General features: G+C 38.6%; 1 protein-coding gene across 1 annotated transcript; it reads left to right on the top strand.

Annotated features, from left to right (window-relative positions):
• The first annotated feature begins 108 nt into the window (after positions 1-108).
• On the top strand, positions 109-21,893 carry sycp2 (synaptonemal complex protein 2). Its single transcript, XM_074681064.1, has 47 exons — positions 109-237; positions 752-839; positions 938-1,078; positions 1,171-1,301; positions 1,374-1,476; positions 1,560-1,584; positions 1,694-1,779; positions 1,863-1,957; positions 2,044-2,078; positions 2,165-2,307; positions 2,427-2,479; positions 2,751-2,796; positions 2,924-3,028; positions 3,127-3,184; positions 3,300-3,448; positions 3,689-3,763; positions 4,066-4,146; positions 5,370-5,478; positions 6,278-6,429; positions 6,524-6,577; positions 6,669-6,729; positions 6,815-6,860; positions 7,004-7,083; positions 7,170-7,579; positions 8,206-8,339; positions 8,425-8,461; positions 8,530-8,594; positions 8,691-8,736; positions 8,835-8,869; positions 8,964-9,024; positions 9,200-9,365; positions 9,452-9,510; positions 9,597-9,782; positions 9,962-10,096; positions 11,310-11,456; positions 11,875-12,028; positions 12,695-13,002; positions 16,371-16,652; positions 16,785-16,836; positions 17,500-17,631; positions 19,317-19,498; positions 19,680-19,774; positions 19,965-20,064; positions 20,225-20,283; positions 20,909-20,987; positions 21,292-21,348; positions 21,500-21,893. The coding sequence occupies exons 2-47, from the start codon at positions 816-818 to the stop codon at positions 21,554-21,556; spliced, it is 4,890 nt and encodes a 1,629-aa protein (XP_074537165.1). The 5' UTR covers positions 109-237; positions 752-815; the 3' UTR covers positions 21,557-21,893.
• The last annotated feature ends 39 nt before the right edge of the window (positions 21,894-21,932 follow it).

The following is a 21,932-nucleotide window of genomic DNA, read 5'->3' as shown; positions in this document are numbered from 1 at the left end:
TGAAAATAAAATACACTTGCACATGAAATCTGCAATTTTTCTTTACCTTTACCTTAACGCCCCAAAGACCTAAGAACGTTTCCTACAATGCAGATGAGACAGAATCAGTCCTAAGGGTTTACGTTCACTCTGCAGTATGCGCATGCGCGACAAAAGAAAAGACTTCGCGGGGTTGTAGGGAGGAACTTGGAATATGTCGGACTACTATCACATTATGTTTTGATAATTTATTCGACAGTAAGTACGAATTGGAGAATAAACAACAATCTTTTTCAAGTCAAGTCACTTTGAACATCTCAGAGCCGGTAGGTAATATATAGCGTTGTTCAAGAGAGACGTTACGTAGGTGGCAAAAGACATTGGTAAATGTTAGCTAGGTCACACTGTGCTAAAACTAGAAAGAGATCGCAAATTCAGCTGTCGACAATGGTAATATACAATGGTAGTAACATTGTGTTTTTAATTTAGGGTTAGCTTTGCAGCATCAACAGTCAAATATGACGATTTCGTTGCACTTGTTGCAATTAGAAATAAGGTTCTATTCTGTTCTATGATGTGATGTCAACGGTTACTTGGTAAGAACTTATTAACGGCCCTCTTGCCTAGAAGAGACGGTCAATCGTGGCCTTCATGCTAACTCGTTGATTACTGGCAAACTGTTAACTCAACGTTTAACTGAACCTAGTTATTCAGGAAATTAAATACTGTCCGAGTGGCAATACGATTAACAGGATCATGTTTGCGCTTTTAGTTTCAGTAGTTTAGAAGACAGCGGCGGCTAAGTAGCAGTAAGGCTGTTCTGTCAGAGGTGAAGTATGGGACCGAGCCAGGACGCCCAGGTGGGTATCTGTAAGAGCTGTCACCAAATTTGTTGAAGTTTCTGGTATTCATTGTAATGATGATAAAGGAAAGTTCAAAAAACCCTCGCAATGCACAGCTGGAGAAGACCATTGAGATGGTATTAAAGAGTGGGGACGTCCGAGTTTTGGATACCTTTTTGCAAAAAGACATAAATGAAGGGAACCCCTTAAAATGTTCCGGGCAGTTTCTCACAAAATTGGACAAACTTGTCTGTCGGGTAAGTAAAAGCCAAGCGCACTCCTTTGTATGCTTTGAGTTTATGTTGTTATATGGTGGGTTAACTATATTTTTGTTTCCTTTGTTGCACAGAGTCTGGATCAGAAAGACTCAAAAACAGCCAGTTCATGTTTTTCTATGCTCTACAAGTGTGGAAAAAACCTGGTATCTGCTGGTAGTCAAGGGTTGTCAGGACTCATTTCCAAAGGCTTAATCAAGAAGATAAGTATTCATTTTATACATCTAGTGTAAGTTAATATCCCTCAGTGGTTTAATAGTTATGGTTCTGTGCACATGGTACAGTGGTTTGAGAAATGCAGGCAACTATGGATCCAGCGTGGCTCTCAATGGGATGAAACCTTGTTCAACCTTGCAGAGCAATTCTTTGATGCTGTATTGGTGAGCTGATGCTTTACACCAAAACACAATCTTCAGAATAATGACAGTGAGTGAATTATCATGAGAGTGTGGTTCTGTTACAGGTGGCTCATGAAGCATGCAGAGAGGGTAAGCTACACATTCAGCTGTGTAAAGATACGTCTCAGTGTTAATGGGGAAAAAACACTTATATGTACAGTAATGTGTCAGCACAATGTTCTTTTCTCTTTTCCTTCAGGAGCATACGAAATCACAGAGCTCTTTCTGTATCCTGTCGGTCAGTTGGCTGTAGACCCCCGAATTAACATCCAGATCCAAAAAGAGGTTTGAAACAATTCTATTAAGCCTTTTACAGGAGCAGTATGAGCAAGCATTCAATGTGTGACAAAATGATAACCTCCGAACAGGCAAGTAGTAAATTCAACTTGATTCTGGACAAAATCCCTGTGGAGCTAAAGAAACAGAGGAAGATCCTGTCATCCCAGGAAGCTTCAGATATCATGTATGTAATGATATATACTCTATTAAGGAATCACTATTACAGTTTTATGAAATTTTATGTAACAAACTCTGTCTGTTCATCTGCAGGATCAAGATCGCTGGTCAGATATTGGATGCTGGTGGTACGTTTTTATGATGAACCCTGGAATATTTTCTTTGCATGTATCTATATGCACAACAAATAAGAACAAAGAGTCTTCTGTGTTAGACTATGACTTCCAGACAGCCCTGATGGAATCATTGTGTCGGATGGCCTCTCCAAAGCAGAGGAAGGAACTGGCAGATCGATGGTTCACCATGGGACATGTGGCTGATGCCTTTATCAAGATCAGTGACTCCGAGTTTGAGACGGTAAAAAAAAAAAAAAAAGGGTGGGGAGTAGACACAAGTGCATCAACATTTGTTAGAATTGTTTGTGTTACAGAATGAAATCAGATATGTAGAGCCAATGTGGATCTTTGTGATTCCAGGATTGTCGAAAGTTCCTGAACTTGGTGAATGGGATGCATGGAGACAAGAGAAGGTACAGAGATGAATCAGTGCTGGTCTCAAAAAGATGTTAAATGATTCGACTTACAACAAGAAAATTCCATTAAATTCCATATTTGATTCTTGGTCCACCTGTCTCATCTGTGATTTTACAAATCTATTGGATAAGTAATTGTAGACCGTTATGCTCAGCAGCTCAGTTTGTTCCACTTTCTTTTCATTCACTTCTGAGCTTTTAACAGGCAGCACATGCAGTTTTGACAATAGCCTCACATTCTTGAATAACAATGTCCCATGTACTTTAGAGTGTATTCCTACCCTTGTCTGGAGGCTTATCTGGACAAACATGAGGTCAGTATCAGCAGATTCAAGACTATACAACACCTTGGTTTTTCCTTTGCAGCAGTTTGCATGTAACAATCCCCAATGCTATCTTTGCTGTGTATATGTGTTGAAAGTATCATGGTCTTGTTGTTAGTTGCTGATGCCCTCAGATGAAAAACTGGACGAATTTTGGATCGACTTCAACCTGAGCAGCCACAGCATCTCCTTTTATTTCTCTCTAGCTGATGAAGATGCGCAGGTACCTCATTACCATATATATGATATAATTACTAGGAGACGTGTGGGTACCTGTAACAGCATAAGATCAACTAGGGTTCCCTTTCCTTTGTATTGAAGGGCCAGTGGGAAACATTGTGCATTACTGAGAATGAAGTCCAAAGCTACACAGTGAAAGGTAATCAAAGCACAGAACCCCTTACATATGTCTTCAGACTTCTAGCAAACAATACACTGACATAAGGGTTTCATGGTACATCATACAAAAACTACTCAGTGTTCTGTGTCTTTAGAGGAAGGCAAAAAGAAAGTTCTGCAGTTGAAGTTGTCAGAGGTGGTGATAGTGGGTTCAGTGGAAGGATCAAGTCTCACCTTCCAATTCAGCTCCTGCCTGGACATCCTGCAGGCTGCTCAGAGGGTCTATGGACACGGCAAAAACAGGGTGAGTCATGACTCTCTCATTACTTCCTCATTTGCTGAAATAGGAATAAAACATTCACTCAATGGTGTTTTGATTGAAAGGAATAAAATTATTTAAGGAAGGAGACACATCAGTGACATGAAGAAAAACTTGTCTCAAATGATTTATTTTCTTGATAAACATAATTTCTGCTTTGGTTCTAAACTTTGATAACTATATTCAGTTTAACATTTTGTATCAACAAGTCTCTTTTTCTGTCAGGACTTTGTGGGGAAAACAGGCACATCTGTAGTGAAAACCACAGTTAAAATCATACAGGAAGACAACAGCTCCCAGGTAAATAGCTGGCTGATTTCACAAGGTTCAAAAAGTAGCTTTGATGTTGTGTCATGTGAAGTTTGCTTATTTTGGATAAAATTAAGTAAACTGGAGACAGTTGGGGTTTGCGACATCATGTATGTTAAGTGGTTTCCATCACACTGTTCAAAATGTAAGGCATGGGCTACAACCTTTCAATAGCAGTGTTTTAGTTAAAGATAAAAGCATTATTTATTTGATATTGCATCAGAAGTGTGAAGATGGTTTTTAACAATTTTTAACTGCAAACCATCAGTACTGTTCAACAATCCTCCATGCAGGTGGTTCCAGAAAGTCAGGTGTCCCTGAGTGAAAGTGAGAAAAATACTGTTCCATTTGTTTTACCAACTTCGTCTGTTCAGGTAAGAAGAGTTTTGGACTGTGACTTTGATCAAAGATATATATCAGGGCTGTTTGCGGTAATGTTTTAATAGCAACATCATGGAGGAAGTATTTCGAATTGCGATTATACCTTAATAGATGGAATAGCTATTTTATTTCTCTTGCCGGGCACCTTATTTTACACTAAAGTTTACTCTAAAAATTACCTGACAGCTAAGCTGAAAAGTCAAAAATGTTATGCACTCTGTGTCAAATGCAATAAAATATCAGTTTGAGCTACCGCCTCCATGCTTATTATTACAGGTGCAGTCACTCAAGACCGATATTAGTGAGGAACTGCGTCCCAAAAGCTGGCAGGGTGCTATTTTAAAGTGTATTTTAAAGGCACCACAGATCTGATAAAACTGAAATGAAGATGTTAACTACAGTGCTTTTAAAATGTGGGGCAACCAACCATAGGCCATGCAACATTTGGGAGGACTCAAGCCAAGGCACATGTGTAAATGCTTCAACATTACCAGGGAATCGATGTAATCTTTTTTTTCTAAGTTATCTCTGGCTGTTTATGCATTTTATTTAAAAAATTACAGAGAAAAAGGCAGTAGATAGAGAGTAGTGAACAGGGTAAGAGTGGGGAATGGCATGTGGGAAACAGGCCATAGGCTGGATCCTAACCCAGGCCACCCGCTGGAAGACAAACCTCATGGCATAACCTAGGCCTTTAGGTTATCTGTGCCCCACTGGTGTAGTACTTCAGAATATGAGCAGTAAATCTTTAAGTTAACACCATCATGAATATTTAATTGCATTTCTTTACTTCCCTAACACTGATAAGCGTTATTGTTCTTTGTTCATATAGATATAAGCAAATATGGCCCAAGTCTTTGATTTGAAAGGAGAATAAATCTCTGCAATTAAGTGATGCTTCACAAATCAACCATTTAACAGTCTCGGTACACAACAAGGTTAAAGGAATTCACCATCCTGTGTAGTTAACGCATTAATAAGTAGAGAGCATACTGAGCAAAGGAACCCCATCAGTCTTCCCTCTTTTGCTGTACAGTATGAAGACTGACAGCTCAACACAATCCCTGTGTACTCAAAAAAAAAAAACTTCAGTATTTTTCCCCACACGTATTGTACTCCCTGTTGGTGTTTTTTACTTCTTATGTCCAATGAGAGGACTTACTCAAGAATAATGCAACTGAACTTTTCAATATCACATTTTTACATTTTGTTTCAGATGGTGACCCCAGGCAAGATGAGGATTTCAGAGTCTGCCACCTTCATCAGAAGCGGCTCAGGGGAGAGTGTTCGAGGTGCAAAGTCACTTTCTGCTGTTTTGCAATTGAGTAAGTTGATTATGGGTATTTGTCAAATGAGAGGACTTACACAAGAATAATTCAATTCATCTTTTCAATTTCACACTGTCACATCAGTTATAACAATTGTTTGAAAGGCAGTTATGTTAGATAACAATTTTTTTCAGTGAAAGGTTATTATGGCTTTGCATTTTTGGTTTAGTTTTTGTTTTTGTTTTGTTTTGACATTTTGTTTCACTTTCAATTAAGTGTCAATTTTTAAAGTGGGTTTTGTAGATCAGTTTTTGTTTTGTTCCTGTAAAATGGTAGGGGAAAAGCACATGTAACCTGCGATATGTGTATAGCAGTGCAGCTCCAGTTGTCTGCCCGAACTAGCTTACAGGCTTCACTCCATTTATGATTTTTTTGTAAAGCCTCCTTTTTATTTTATTTTAGTTAACAAAGTTGTCTTTTGACCTCTCGTTTTTTCTTATTTTGTTAGTTTTTGCTAATTGCCATTCAGTTTTGTTAACATTACTAACCTTTGTTTCCTATACTAAAGTCATTGGATCTGTTCTTATCACAGGACTGACAACATTTTCTGTGCGTCTGATAAGTTGTTTTGTGATCATCAGCCTTTCAACATTTAATAATTTTAGAAAATGTTTGAAACATTACAGTACAATCACTAACAGTATTCACTTTAATGACTTCAACAGTAATTTGACTCTTCAGATGCCTTTTTAAACTATTTTTGTGTGACTGAAAAGTTTTCGTTGAGGTATATAAAAAAATGTAAAACTTTAAAGTGCCAAACTTTAAGTGCTTTGTTTTTTCCCCCTACATGTAGACACTTCAGCCAAAGGTAAAGGGAAGCCATCTCTGGAAATGGTTCGTTCAAGTGAAAGGCAAGGTGAACCATACAGGGGAGAGCTCAGGATGGCTGCTAAGACTGGCAGTGTAACACTCAACACTGTATTGGCAGGTGGCATGAAAGAGCAGGTATGGCACATAATGAGTGACCAGTCATTTGGTTTATTGAAGGATCTGAATTTTGGTTTGTGGTTTTGTATTTAATGGTGTCTGTCTGTGTTAGAATGATGAGTCCGCTCAGGGCACAGCCTCCAAACAGGCCAACAATAACAAGGAGGTTAGTATAAGTTGTTGTGTATTTAGATGTTTTTAGATTGTCAATTCAGAAATCTTGACTGATCTTTATAATGATATGTTTTGTGTAACAGAATATGGAACCAAAAACAGCAGAAATGGTTCCGGCTGGGCAGGCAGAAGAACAATCCCTTGGTATTATATACCTTAAGTGGCTATAACACTATTTAATTTACACTTTTGAAACTCTCGATCCTATCACTGGTCTTTTCACCTACAGAGCCAACTTATGTTCCTGATACTCAACCAAGAACTGTGGGAAACACGTAAGACCTGTGAAAAACATACATATTGTTGGAACTCAGCAGCTCTCAGTGTTACCAGTGCTCTAACTTGTCCAGTGGTGTGTATGCTTTCTTGCACTGTATTGTGTATAAAGTGGTAATCTACATTTTCTTTCAAACATCAGATCTGCTTACTGGAACAAACTGTCAGTTTCTGAAATGCTCATTATGCCAACACAGAAAATCCATTCTCTGCCAAAAACTGGTAAGCAAAAGACACAAGAATACTTTGAAATTAATTGGGTCAAAAATTTTGTTTGGGCTTAATGTATGTATTTGTTTTTACTTTAGCACCTTCAAGTTGTGAAAATCCAAAAGGACGTCTGTCCTCAGTACAGAGAACGTCAGTTCGCATTAACAGCCCAATCAACCAAAAGAAACTCCACACTGAGCTCACCAAGCGGCTGCAGCAGGTCCTCTTTGAGAGGAACCAAGATCAAGCCCAGCAGGAGTCAGCAGCAACCCCAGAGCACCTATCTGATACCAGAGCAAACACTACAAGCAAAAGCTCCGTAGACCAAAGTGCTCCCGAAGAGCATGTACAGAGAAATGGCATGGCTGAACAGAAGAACGAAAGACAAACGCCTGGAGAGAAAGATGCTGCTGCAGTCAAAGCTCCAGCAAAAGTCTCAACAGGCAAAGAGAAAATATCATCTAGGGCTAAGGATAAAACTAACAAGGCCCTTTCAAAGAAAAAGAAGGTAAGAGTGATGTAGACTTCAGACTTTCTAATCCACTTCATATATATGGCACATTTTTGGAAAAAGTTTTGCACAGTAAAAGTAAAATAAGTACATCAATAAAACAAATAATAAAAAAAAAAAAACAACATAAAAACAAAAAGGCGTGAAACACAGATAAAAGATATAGAAGGGCAGAGATCATACAATTCTCATGCTGAATTAAAAGCCAAATACTAAAAAGTAGTTATAAGATGAGATCTAAAAACTGGTAGGGTAGGGGATGTTTTTATTTTGGTCATTCCACAATTAGGGAGCCGCCACAGAGAAGGCTTGATCTCGATTATCTCAGGTTTTTGAACGTGTTTTGAGACAATGAGATGAAGGTGATCAGCAGACCTCTGGGAGCGTGAGGGAGTGTAGACATTCAACGGGTCAGAGATACACTGAGGTGCTGATCCATTTAAAGATTTAAAAAGAAACATTAAAATTTTAAGACAAATTCTAAAATGAACGGAGCTAATATAGGGACACCAGGTTTGAGTGATGTGTTCATGTTTTCTTGTACCTGTTAAACGATGAGCAGCTGCATTTATGACTACGATGTTTGAATAAAATAGCAATCCTACCCTACTGTCTTCATTCAGAGAGATGCAGCTGTTACAGGCAGCATAGTGAAGCTCATCTCAAGTCATGAGAAGAACACTGACCAACACAAGAGTAAAGACCAGGGGTCTTCAGGGAGGAACCCTCAGAGCTCGATTCCTTCATATTTGAACAGGTATACACAGTGATGGTGAAAGTAAATTAGTGATGTGATAGTAAGTGAACAATGTCTCTTATTGACTCTGGGTTTTTTGTAATAGGCAGATCTTCACTATGGGCAGATTATCAACTTCTACAGTAAGTGTTTCATTTACAGTGAAGACTTTTTTGTTCTTTAATTAATTACTTTCATTTATTTGCAACAGAAAAAAGAAACCTCTGTTTTTACCAAGTCCTTCAGCAAAACCACCAACAGCTTTACAAAGCAGAGGTAATTTAATTCAGTCATATTTTGATTGGTATATTTGGATAAAAAAGTGGTTTTCAATGCATTAAAAATGTGTTACATGCTTTTATCTTTCAACAGAGAAGATATATATGCTTTCAGCATTGATGACCCATTGAATATTGGGGTAAGTATAACAAATATAAAATATTAAATGTAGTTTTTTAGATAATGCATGAGTTTATTGATATGATGGTGTAAAACTAAGGCTGTTAATGTTTTTAGAGAAAGGATAGAACCTTCAACAGCATATCAAGCAGGTAGGCCTGACAGTTGATTGGCTTTAGATTTTAGCAATACATCTATTAAATGAATTGAAATGACTTTTCTAATTTTCATCATCTTGTGTTACAGTAGCTGGAATGACTCGTCCGCACAAATCAGGACAACAGAGAAACAATTACCAGTGGCAAAAGTATATGTTCATCATTCTGCTTTGTTTTGTCGTAGATATTAAAGCTGAAGACTGAGTTGAAGACATTTAAAGGAAACCTCATAAACCTAGTTTTAAGTTAAACTTACAATATGCAGCGAACAGACTGTACTTGTGGAGTTTTACACGCCATAAATTCTGTATTTTTTGTGTGCAGGAGAAGCGACGCGTTAGGAAGCATCTGTTCAGTGACACAGACACAGACCAAGTCATGACGGAGGTCAGCTGGCTGAGGGAGTCAAGCAGGAGACCCAAACCCAAAGTTACCAAATACTCCAGGCAGGCACATGTGAGGCCTAAAGCTGCGTCTCCCCATGATTCGTGTAAGCCATTAGCCAGAGATACAATACAAGCTACAGTCACCAAACTGCAGGATTTCACTCACCACAGTTAACTTCTGTAACTGCAGATGAAGACCTATATTCACCCTCACAGAAACCTGTAAAAGGCAACACAAAACCCACCAAGGTAATGGAAAGAGTTTTTGCTTTGAAGTCATTTTGTGACTATGATGTACTACCCCGATCAGCCACAGGGTGTCATTGTTTAATCAGAGAAAGCCTGCCATGAAGGAGATAGTGGAACAACTAAAGAAGGTGGTGAAGCCAGCAGCAGCACCCAGCAGACCACATGCAGCTGTTAGGAGGTCCAGGAGAGCTGCAGCTGCACTAACCAAGACCTACAGAGAAGCAGAGTCTGGTGACAGCCAGTCTGAGTCAGAGGAGCCTCCTGCTCCAAAGGCAAAAAACTTCTCTGTATGTTGTAGCAAAGTATTTTTATTTTGATAACACATTTGTGAATAGTAGTTTGCTTTTTTGTGGTTGGTTGAAGATACAGAGCGAATCTTACAAAAGTATTGCTGTACATTAGCTAAAATTCTTCTGTCCGTCAATAATCGTTCTCCCTCATTTCTTTGTAGCCTCTTCAGAAAAGTCATGGTGCTGAAGTGATGAAGAAAAAGACCGCTGCAAAAGATTACACCAAAAGTAATATGAGGCTCAAAAGTTACCATCATGTCAGCCTGTCAGAGTCAGAGCAGCCACACATCTCCAAGGTAGAGGTCATTGGCTTTGTTTATTTGTTGACTTTTTTTCATTGTTTGATGTTGTATATCCTAAACAGGGTGTCCGCCGGGTCTTAAAAAGTATTAAAAGTTGATAAATCAATTGTGGGAAAAATAAGGCCCTTAGAAAGTATGAAAAAGGCTTAATCCTAATGTTATGAGGTATTAAATTTTATTGGTATTCAAGCTTTGACTCCAAAAGTATCCATAAATATTTATTTTCCTCCATGCGACTGTTACAAACTAACCTGACACGTCAGACAGACAGTTCCATATATCTGCCATGTAAATAGTCCATCTGGTTTGAAAATGTTTTCAGGGTCTGAACCTTCAAAAATAACCACACCTGGTGATTGGACGATCATTCTGCTCGTCACACTCGTCACAGACCAGCGTGAAGATCTGGAAAAAGCTTTAGCATCTCAAAATATTTCTCTCTAGATCATAAGAGTTTCTCAAGCCTCCTGAGAAAATTTGTCTGACTTTCGATGACCTGGGATTTTTGATTCTTACGACTTAGAGAGAGCTTCCCCTGATCTCAATTGTTTTGGAACAAATTTTCTTTGTTAAAGTCACCTTTTTACTGGATACAATGCGATGAGATAAGGTATTTATCAATACAGTTACCTAGTGCTGTGGTTTGAGACGTGTCAACAAGCAAAGTTGTAATTTTGTGAGGCGCGGGCTATATGTATCGCTAGCAGCCCAACGTATCCGCAGGCTAATGTGACAACTAGCTCAGTAAGAGTAGCCATCTGTATGTATTTTATGCAAGTTGGCCTTAAATAACTGTTACTTGTTGTGGTAATGGGAATCTTAATTAACCTGCCTTTGGTTTCATTTATTCTCTCAAGCTTTATTCCTTCTCAGCTTATCTAGTTTATGTTAAAATGAAAACTACAATCATCAACTATTGGTTGCTAACAGCATCTTAAAGTCACAGTAAGGTCTTAAGACTTTTTGAAACGTTTTGTAAAAAGTCTTAAAAAGGTTTCGAATTTAACATCAGGATTTCTGCATATACCCTGCCAAAGAATCTAAAGCTCTCAGAATGTCACTTCCTTTTTGGCCTTATGGATAATATTAAAATGTGAGTGGAAATAGTTCTCGCACATATATGTTGGAATGATGTCTGAGTCTTTACTGTCTTGACGGCGTCATCAATATATATGTTCTCACTTGCCTTGTGTCTTTTCACCAACAGAGTAATCCAGCAGGTCAGAAAAGTAAAGGCATTCCAGAGATACCAGAGGTAAAGAAGAGAAAAGAAAACTTCTCTGAGAAAACAGGCACCTCTAAAGGACCAGAAAGCAAAAAGCAGTCTGAACTGAGAAAGCTCTCAGGGTTCAAGGTGAGAGCCCAACATGTCAGCCAGTCTGTGAAGAGAATTGGAGTTTTGGCTGTTTACAGTTTTGTTTAAATTTTTAGTGACGTTTTCACAAGCTCTTTTCGTAAAAACAACTCTAGATAAACATATTTACAAACAGACGAAATCAAAGTAATAAAGACTTTAATGTAAATGTAGAAGAAGCCTTATTGAGACTTTTACTTCTTGTGGTTGGTTATCTTTTTTATCAGCTTAAAAAGTTTTTTTTTCATAATCCTTGTCTCATTGATTATAAACCTTTCTGACAAAAAAATGTAGAAGCATTTGGATTCTGCATACCCTCCAACGGCAGCCGTAAACAAGCTCAAAGATATTGAGACCTGGTTTTATGCCTGCAGTTCCTCTCATACTATAACCAAAACACTTTGTTCATGTTTTTTAGCAGCAAAGGCCTGAAATGCTTCCTTCAGAAACTTCCAAGTTGAATAAGAAAACTGTTGCCCCTGCTGAGGAACAGATGAGCCCATTGAAGGACTTCATGGCAGCCAGCCAGACCTCTTTTTGTCCATCCCCTCCTTTCACTGAGACCATGAGATGTAAGACTCGCTAACATCAGTTAGATAACAGTCATTTGACTCCGTCACACCACTTAATGTTGGTACATCTTTCATGGTTGCCGAAATGGTTCATTAATTCTGCTTTGACCTTTGATATCACACACAGAACACACCTCTATTTACACCCATCAACAGTGAGCATGCCTGTGTCTTGTTTCCTGTTAAAGTTTGTATACACTTTTTCTAGAGAATCATTTCATTCTTCTCTTAGCTAAGTATCACTTTTTACATTTTTATGTAACTTGCTTAAGATTTAATGAATTTCTTTGCTGTTAAGATGATTCAGCTGATTTGATGTCCTCATGGCCAGTGGAGTCTTGATGTTTTATGAAAATACATTAGCTGCTAAAATTGTCTAAAATAACGTCTAAACTCTTTTTGACCTAAAACTGAAATTCAACTTTCTTAACATGGCCTGTCTGACACTTTCTAGATATATCTTTATAAACTCTCATCGCAGTGTAGAACAGTGCAGCTCTTCTCTCATCACCTTTTTTGCAGTAAATGTTAGAAGTCTTGCATAAATGACCTCATTGCTCTCCACTCTCTTGACTGTAAATTGATATGTGGGGAGGCATGTATATATTGACCTTCTACTCTCTGGCCAGCTGTTTGAACATCTGTGCTTATTTTGGACCCTCACAGCTGCTGAGAGGTCAGCCCCAACCCTGGGTTTGACCTGCCTCCCTCTCCTCAGCCCGCGGGGATCCCCCCTCCCCGCCTCCCCTGACCCACCCTGCCGGGACACCCCCTCTTCAATCCTGCTGTTACCCAAACCTTGCTCTACAGTCAACAGTAAAGGAGACCTCAGGGCCCTCTCCTTCTACAGTTCAGAGAAGAGGTCCTGCTCCTCTAAGACTCCATCCAGTCATTCTGTCCGCTCTGACCTTTCACTGACCCACAGAGGTCACACTTCTGCACCTGTTCACACTATTGGACGAAGGGGAAATGAGGTAAAACACTCTTCTCCAAAAAGAAATAGTGTAGGTCTCATTGTGCTGCTTGATTTATGTGTAAAGGAGTATCACATGGGGAAATCTTGAGAGAAGCATAGAAAATGGACAGTGTTGTGTCATAGTTGGAGGCGGGGTGTCTCATAAGGAAAAAAAAAATCCTTTTCTCCTTCCTGTAATAATCTAAATGTGTAGGTTTAAACCCTAATGCTAAGGCCAGTAAGTTGATGTATTTCTCACTAACTCATGTCCATAGACTATAAAAAGATACTATGTACATTCTTTGGTCATTACCAACATTTATAAAAAGGAGTGAGACATTGTTTTATTAGACAAAATAGGATTTCATTGTCAATTATAAATTAAAAAAGACTGGACATATAATCCCATTTACAGAACTCACAGATAACATCACAGTTGCTATAAATTAAATGAAATAAACCCATCACAATGTCATATGCATTCAATAAGCAAGCCTGATTTGATGAATTCAGGACACATGGTGGATCCCCAGCACTGTAGCTATTACAGTTTGTTGCTTTCTACTGGATGCTGACTGTATCTTTAATGACATATCTCTTTTTTTTACCCTGATTTTTACATTACAGCAGTCCATCCAAAAATTTGTTAAAGTTGTGGACAGTACCTGACATCACCACAGTCACTAGTTCAGATCACTTGTGGGGAGATCCCTGGTATTTCACATCCTTTAGTGATTCACACACCTTTACACCACATGGAAGCCATTGACGTCACCCAGCAGTCATGTGAGAAGCACTGAAGTGACATGAAAGGAGTGTGAGTTATTAGCTGACTGAAGATATCCATAAAGAATAACCTAGAATTTAAGGAAGTTGGACCATGACCTGAGCACTGATGGTTGAAATTCCTATAGTAGCTGAGATGAACGTGGGGAAAACATGACGCTTTCGAGGAAGTGGAGTCATAAAACTGCTTAACCTTGAAAGAATGTATACAAGCTTTCTTAAATCAAACACTTTACACACATGACAGTCGGACACCAAAAAGATCAGTGCTTCAAGCTGTGCACACTGACATTTTATGTAGGCACAGGGTGTCCGTGAGGTCTTAAAAAGTATTAATAGTTGATAAATCAGTTGTGGGAAAAATAAGGCCCTTAAAAAGTATAAAAGTCTTATTCGTAGTGTTATGAGGTATTGAATTTTATTGGTATTCAAGCTTTGACTTCAAACATATCCATGAATATTTATTTTCCTCCTTGAGACTGTTTCAAACTAACCTGACACGTCAGACAGACAATTCCACTATATCCGCCACTGAAATAGTCAATCTGGTTGGAAAATGTTTTCGGGATCTGAACCTTCAAAAATAACCACACCTGGTGTTTGGACGATCATTCTGCTCGTCACACTCATCATAAACCAGCATGAGTATCCAAAAAAAGCTTTAGCATCTCAAAATATTTCTCTCTAGATCATAAGAGTTTCTCAAGCCTCCTGAAAAAACTTCTCTGACTTTTGAGGACCTGGGATCTTGGATTCTTATGATTTAGAGAAAGTTTCCCCCAGCTTCCCCTGATCTCAGTTGTTTTGGAACAACTTTTCTTTATTCAAATCACCTTTTTACTGGATACAACGCAATGAGCTAAGGTATTTATCAATCTTTACGTAGCCCTGTTGTTTGAGACGTGACAACAAGCAAAGTTGTAATTTTGTGAGGCATGGACTATATGTAGCACTAGCAGCCCAACATATCCGTAAGCTAGTGTGACAACAAACTCAGTTCGTACAGTAGTTTAGTAGCCATCCGTATGTAACGCTGATAGAAAACAAACAACACCATCTCAAGCACATGTCCTAAATCTTGACAATGATGAAATAAAATTCTTGTTTTTTTTCTGCAAGTTGGTCTTGAATAACTTCTGTTTTTTGGTGTGGGAATGGGAATGGGAATTAACCTGCCTTTAGTTTCATTTATTCTTTCAGGCTTTATTCCTTCTCAGTTTACCTAATTTATGTTAAAATGCAAACCACAGCTGTCAAAGAGCGGTTGCTAACTACAGCCTAAAGTCACGATAAGGTCTTAAAACTTTTTAAAAGGTTTTTAAAAAAGTCTTAAAAAGGCATTACATTTAACCTCAAGATTTGAGCATATACCCTGAAGCAGCTCTACATCCTGTTTAAATCTTTCTCTCATTAAACAGACTACCAAGACTGTTTTGATACTTATCTTTTCTATAGTGGGAACAGTGAGTCTCTGTCTCTGATCAGCAGAATTTGTAGTTGTGTTGAGGGTCCTATAGTGGGGGTTGTAAAACTAAATTGGGTGCTGTGTAATGCCTTCCAAAATCAAAGCCGTTTCAAATAACATATTTTATCCATTGTTGTGGCAATATGAACAGAAGTAGGGGTTAAAATAGTTGAACTGTTTCCACATTACTTTGTTGCTGCAAGACCCCTGAGGTGACTAATCCAGAAGAATGATGATATCAGTGGAGGTAGATTTAATTAAGAAACATACAAACATGTGCACTTTGTGGTCTTATTTTCTTCTGACCTGCTAAATAATATTTTTTTAGAATAGAATAGAATAGAAAATACTTTATTTATTTTTAGGCATTTTTTCAGGTTTTGTCTGGTTTTGGATTGGCCTATCAGTGTATTCTAACCACAGGAGTTCTCATGTCTCTAGAATGACTAGTTTGGCCTACTTTGGAAGACTTTGGACAACTAAACGTTAGTATTTGTCTTTCATCCGACATGTCTTCATGTCTGTTATTCATCCGACAAGTCCTAAAAAGTGTGAGATTACCAGAAATTATAAGACAAAAATCATTCTTTTGTGTTTTTTTTCTATTCTTTTGGTGGGTCGTGTGTAACTATAGCAAAAACAAGAAAAAAATCAGTGTAGGTGTGTGTCAAACATACAAACACCAAACCAGCAAGCAGAGTGAGATTTTCCTGACTGAGCTTTAACTATAGTTCTATGTTTACTGTAATTTTTCCTGGTTTACATTTTCAAATACTGCCTCTCCCTGAAAGTCTACTGCCACGCTTTGAAAACCATTTGTTTGACATGACAATTTGAGGCGTTGAAATCACCATGTAATTATGGAATATTTCACATTTGCGCATGATGATTTGAATGATTAAGGTGTATGATTGAAGTGACCTATTTAACCAAAGATGGAGCAGATAATAGCCATCCCCACTCTGCACCATTTAGAAACCCCATAATGTAGCAGAAAATGTGTCCTTGTCATTTCACTTCACTAATTTCTGACAGACATGATAATTAAATAACCACCACATGAGTCACCATCTTTATTCTTGTCCGTCATTTTGTAATCACTTTCTGTTCGTCCCACTTCTTTTGTCTGTTTCCAGATCAGCCCGATGCAGCAGGAACCCTCCCCACTGCTTCAGACTCCTCTGCAGCCTTCTGCTCAGCCCCTGTTGACCTCCACGCTCTTGGAGCAGGACAAACCAGCCATGCCTTCTTCTCCTCAGTCTCCATACCCTGAACACACTGTCAGCCACAGCTGTCATTTCAGTTTAAGTAAAGTGTCTTCAGTATCTCTGAGCCAGTCATCCACCAAGTCATCCAAGCACAGTAGCAGAGTGAAGAACAGTGTCACTTCTGCCTTTACTGTGTCTCATAAGACAGAGGTAGAGCTTTACTGCGTTTTAGTGCTGTAATAATCCAGAGAATTACCCTGTCGGATAGATGTGATTGAAGATTGTGTTCATTTGTGAATAGATGTTACCGTCAAAATAACAACAAATGCGTTTCTCTGACAGAAAACTCCATCTTCAGAGCGGGACATACAGTCTGCACAGATTCATGTGTCAGGTGAGAATCTTTGTGGTTGTTGACAGGTTTCCACTGGGTTTCCTAGATGCTATCATCTCGCACATTTACAGGACTTTCTCTCCACTCTCCAACATTTCTAACAAGTGCTGCATGTGATGACCAAACAGCTGGAAACTTAACTCTGTCTTTTCTGACTTAACAGCAAAAAAACAGCTTTTAAAGGAATACTCATCCACCTGTTTGATGTAAAATTGGTATCCATGCAAAAACTGTCAAAGTATCAGACTGTCTTTACCCTTCAGCGGTCATATCTTAATTACAACACTGTGGCTTTTGCAGAAAGCTGTCTTTCACTTGAGTTTTGTGAGCATGTCATGTTCAAATTACCTTTGAAATTAAACCAAATAAATCAGTGGCAGGATTTGCTGTTTGGCATTGAGAAGACTTGGCTAAGTTTTCACTGGCATGATACATACTCAGCTTTGCTGCTCATCCCACAAATGCATGTTCCTTACAAATATGTCTGTTTAAGAGGGAATAAAACAGGATTTCAAACAGTAAAAGATCTTTTGCCAAGAAGCGTTTTTACAACAAAGAAAAAAATCTACCAAACACCAATGTCCTTACTTTTAGTGCTGAGTTGGTATGCTTTAAGAAACAGTTGAATAGGATATGATGTAAAGTGGCTGCTTCTTGTTTTAGGACCCAGTCGAAAGCGCTGCATCTCCAGTTCAAGTAATTCTGAAGAAGATGACGAGGACAAAGAGCCGATTAAAAGCAAGAGGAGAGAGCAACATTCTCCCCGGATGAAACCAAGAAAGTTGTTCAAGTCCTGTAAGAAATGCACCCAAGAAATCAATCACTCAACTCAGTCGTCCCAGATGAAACATCTCTTGAGAAATTAGCCCAATGAATCAATGTCTCATAAAGTACTCTGGGTGCAATGACATTCCACAAACAAACCTGTTAAACTTGGTGTCCAGTTAACCCAGCGTTAACAAAAAAAGACATCTTCAACACCTCAGTGATCAATTTGTTTGTTTTCTTCTTCTAACATTGACAATTACTCCTACCAAGGACAATGTTCACATTCCTTCATTTTTTCAGCAAGACCTCAAAGTCAATTCCAGAGCAAAGAAGAGGAATGTAGTCAGCTTTTCAGTTGTTCATTTAGTTTTCTAAAAAAAGGCGACTGAGTATTTAAGAGACATTATATCGTACAAACAACCAGTATTTATGTTTGCCATAATAGACACCACACCCAGGGTGAATAAGCACACATAAAAACTAGGGCTGTCATTTTAACGCATTAATTGGATTAATTAATTACACCGCAAATTAACGCATTATAAAAATTAACGCAGATTAATCTGGATCCAAACCCGTGGTGCGTTCAAAGAAGCACTTATTTTCAAATGTCTGGCTTTTACAAACCGTTTGTCCTACTTGGAAAAAGTGGTGTTCTCGTCAGATTTTCAAATTTCCAATGGTCCCTGACTGTATCACATATGAAGTCAGCAACATGCTTTAAACCGGGGGGAAGCGAGAGTGACTTTTGTGACTGCCGTCCACATCTCGTTTGTTCATACATACTTTTTGAAAATCTGTAGAAAATCAACCGTTTGCTCTATCTCAATTCTGTAAAAAACAGATAATTCTACACTCTTTACTGCATTAAATAAGCCCAGAATGATCAATATTTGTCCCGTATTTAAATCTAAAGAATTATTTGAAAATTTGCTTCAATCTTCCTGGTGTCATGTTTCAGCTTGGGGCTGCTTTGCACCAATGAGCAACAGTTTGTGTGTTCAGAGCATGTAAAACTGGAAATACTTCACTTTTCTTTGATCCAAGACTTGAATTAAGTGTTTTGTACATAGTTCCTCACAGTTTTTAGCCTTTAGCCCTGGTTCTCCTGACCTCATAGAAGTATAGAAGTTTATATTGCAGTGAAAATTGAGTCCACATCGAGTAAAGATGTGACAGAAGCAAAAACCATCCTAAAAATCAAATCAGCTTATCTTAGGTGCAGGACTGTGTAGTTTTTGTAAAGATAGAAACAGAAAACTTTTTTTCATGTGTTCCTTATGCCTCAGGGTACCTAGAAATGTGTTGTATATATTCCCACCTTATTTTTAATTGGGTTTTTTTATGTCTTTTGATGTAATTTTAATGTCCTGGAATTCAAATTCTTTATTTTGGGACCATAAGCAGATATGAGATTAAAATGTGATTAATTAGATTAATTAATTACAAATCCTGTAATTAATTAGATTATTTTTTTTAATCGCCTCACAGCACTAGTAAAAACTTGAGATCAGAGTTATTGGAATGAATATCAGCATTTGGCGTAGCAACATTTAAATTAACCAAACTACTTTTACAGCACAGCCTTTCTCTGTTTTGGATAAATTAGCAGCTGGTACAATACAGGTTTTTTTTTGCTATATAACATTATTTGACTTTGTGTTAACCCCACTTTATGAACCTTTGGATTTGTCCGTCACTGTTCTCCTCAGATACTGAGATCTCTGTTGAGAGCGAGGTGAGTCAGGTGATGTCTCCTTCCCACACGATGAGCTCCAGCCATTGGGAGGCAGAAACAGGCGATGGAGACATGGAATTGGAGGACGATGTGGAGGCTGTAAACCCGAGTAACCTGTGCCAGCAACTCCGCACTGGGCTGAAGAAGAAGTTTGAGGTTTTATGCACAAATAGCACTCTTTTTCTTTTGCTTTTTTTTTCAAAAAGACTCAAAACTCCTAAAAAATGTGTTTTTCATCAGGATACATATTTCATGAATAAAGCACAGTGTCCTTATTTTAGTGAAACGCATTCTTACATCTCTTTTCCACCACATATTGTTACCTGTTTTTATTCAGAGCCGACAGAAGATGGTGGAGGTTTACAACAAGCAGTCGTTGAAGACCGTACAACAACATATCTCCTCCCTCAACAACCAAATGACCAAACACAGGTTTGTTAAACTCAGTGATAACTTTTACATTTCGGCTCTTTGTTGTTTGTATGTCCTTTTGGAACCCCAGTGCTTGTAAGATCCAACCCTGTAGTGTTCTGTGTTCCTGCAGCCTGAAAAGAGCGTTTATTTTTGGTAAGCTGCTTGCTACATTTATACCGGTCTTGTCAATTTTTCTCTCAACATTCAGGACTGAGAAGCTTGAACAGGTCCGGGCTGCCCTCTTGGAAGAGATCCATAACTTGGAACAGGAAGAAACTTGGCTCAAAAGCATGGAGAGAGACCTGACTGTACGCCTCTGTATTTTTTTACTCCAGATCTCCACACACCCACACATGCATCCTTTTTTGGGAGAGAGAAACTACGATAAAATATCTTCCAAAACGTGTCCAGAAATACATTCTGTTCTTGATTCTTTTCTGATCAGTGTTTGGTCTCTGTTTCTGACAGATACACTGGAAAAAGCAGATCACTGTGTTCTGTTCCTACCATGAGCGGGACATCAGGAGGTGTGTGTTTATGTGTGTGTGTGACCATTGATGTGTGTTTGTATGTATTGAAAGAGCTGTGCTGTTATGTTGTCTTCCTTCCACACTGATCAATGCTGCCTCTTCAGGCCCAGCACACATGCTCTGTAAAAGCTGAATAACACAGTTGTTCCTTTGGTGGGACATGGATTAAAAGAGTCTAAATGGAAAATGAGGTTTCCCTCAGGCTTGTTGTCAGAAGTTAGAAATGAAGCCGTCAGCATCAGCTACTACTGAAAGGGAGGAGGCCAGTGCTGCTTCATATGACTTAAAGTGGGTTCATTGATTTTTTTTTATGCCCCTGACAACATCAAATGAGACAAACATTTCCTTTCTTTGGAACCACTACAAATATGCTGTTTATCATCAACCCCATCAGTTCCCTCTGTGTCACTGAGCCCTTTGCTAAAGGCGCCATGTGAGCTGTGGCTTCTTCTTTTTTATTTGAGTCGTATAAAGGGGTTCTTTTAAATGACGTGCACCATGATACATTAGGTTTCATTTGTGCCTAAATAAGTGAAATTTTTCCTTTACCTTTAATCTGTACATTTCTTCTGCTTCCTCTTACTGCTTTTGCAACTGTCTGTCCATCTCCACTCCACTCCAGAAACAAGACCCTCCAGAAAGCACTGCAGAGTGACACGTGTCCAAGCTTGGAGTATGAGGAAAAAATATTCACATCCGAGGTCAGATCTTCTGGCCCAAATTTCACAGCTGGCATCTAATATGTGCTTCATATTCTTGCTTGAGCGTTAGTGTCCTCATTAGCCCCAGCTTTAAGTGAAGAACTCTCCCTGTCTCGCCAGTGTTTTTCGATCGTAGCTCATCTCCCCTCAGCTTGTATTACCACTCATTTCTGCTGAGTAGCCTCTCACAAAATGTTGCTTACCTCATTGTCTCCTGTGTCAGATTTGCACCCTGCTTGTCTTGACTGTCATATTCAGAGTTACCCCCCCTCTAAAACCACGCTGCTCTTCCTGCTGTTTTCAGATGTGCCTGATTAGAAAAGACATGAAGTCAGTTCAGGACAGACTCCTCAGTCAGATGGTAAGTAGACACGACACAGATGACCCTTCAGCCTGGATACGACTGAAGTAATTAGACTCTGACTTGTCCTCAGCGTAGCAGAACCTGTTCATTACATACAGTATTTAGAGGAGTCATCACTCAGATTTCTTTTTCCTTTGTTCTCTTACAGCAAGAGGGCGAGGTCCAGAGTGTGAAGAGGGGCCTGCATGCTTTGTTTTTCCCCTGAAGAAGCCAAACTAAGGTCTCTATACCATAGACAAGTGTGTATCCTCCTCTGTGCTGACTTCATTTCAAAATGTTTGCCTAAAACTGTTGTTTTCCAGGCTCTGTTTTTATTCTATGTGTTTTTAAAAATGTCATAGTCTGTTGTTTACTGAACTAAATTGACATATTCAGTAGTTTCAAGTGTTATTAGGGGAAGGTGGAGAAAGAAAGTCATGTTCCTGCTCAACATTTTCTTGGCTCTGTTTTTTTTTTCAATTGAAATGCCTGATTCATCGAAAGTTAATGTTACTGTTTAAGTAGTGATAAATGAAGAGAATTTGTTAAATCTTCCTGTTTTAACTCATATTCAACATGATTCTTAACTGAAAATAAAAAAA

Source organism: Halichoeres trimaculatus, unplaced genomic scaffold, assembly GCF_033239565.1.
Source record: "Halichoeres trimaculatus isolate MK-OKI-2021-1 unplaced genomic scaffold, fHalTri1.1 fHalTri1_scaffold_11, whole genome shotgun sequence".
Classification (NCBI taxonomy): domain Eukaryota; kingdom Metazoa; phylum Chordata; class Actinopteri; order Labriformes; family Labridae; genus Halichoeres; species Halichoeres trimaculatus.
The sequence above is the reverse complement of the archived record's forward strand: the minus strand, read 5'-3'. Positions and strand labels throughout refer to the sequence as shown.

What these genes read in the sequence shown, in the direction of transcription:
- sycp2 (XM_074681064.1), top strand. Translation starts at nt 816, where the DNA reads ATGGGACCGAGCCAGGACGCCCAG. An exon ending in TACCAACTTCGTCTGTTCAG is followed by an intron (nt 4,147 to 5,369) that starts GTAAGAAGAGTT and finishes ATTTTGTTTCAG; the next exon opens with ATGGTGACCCCAGGCAAGAT. An exon ending in AAAAAATATTCACATCCGAG is followed by an intron (nt 20,988 to 21,291) that starts GTCAGATCTTCT and finishes TGCTGTTTTCAG; the next exon opens with ATGTGCCTGATTAGAAAAGA.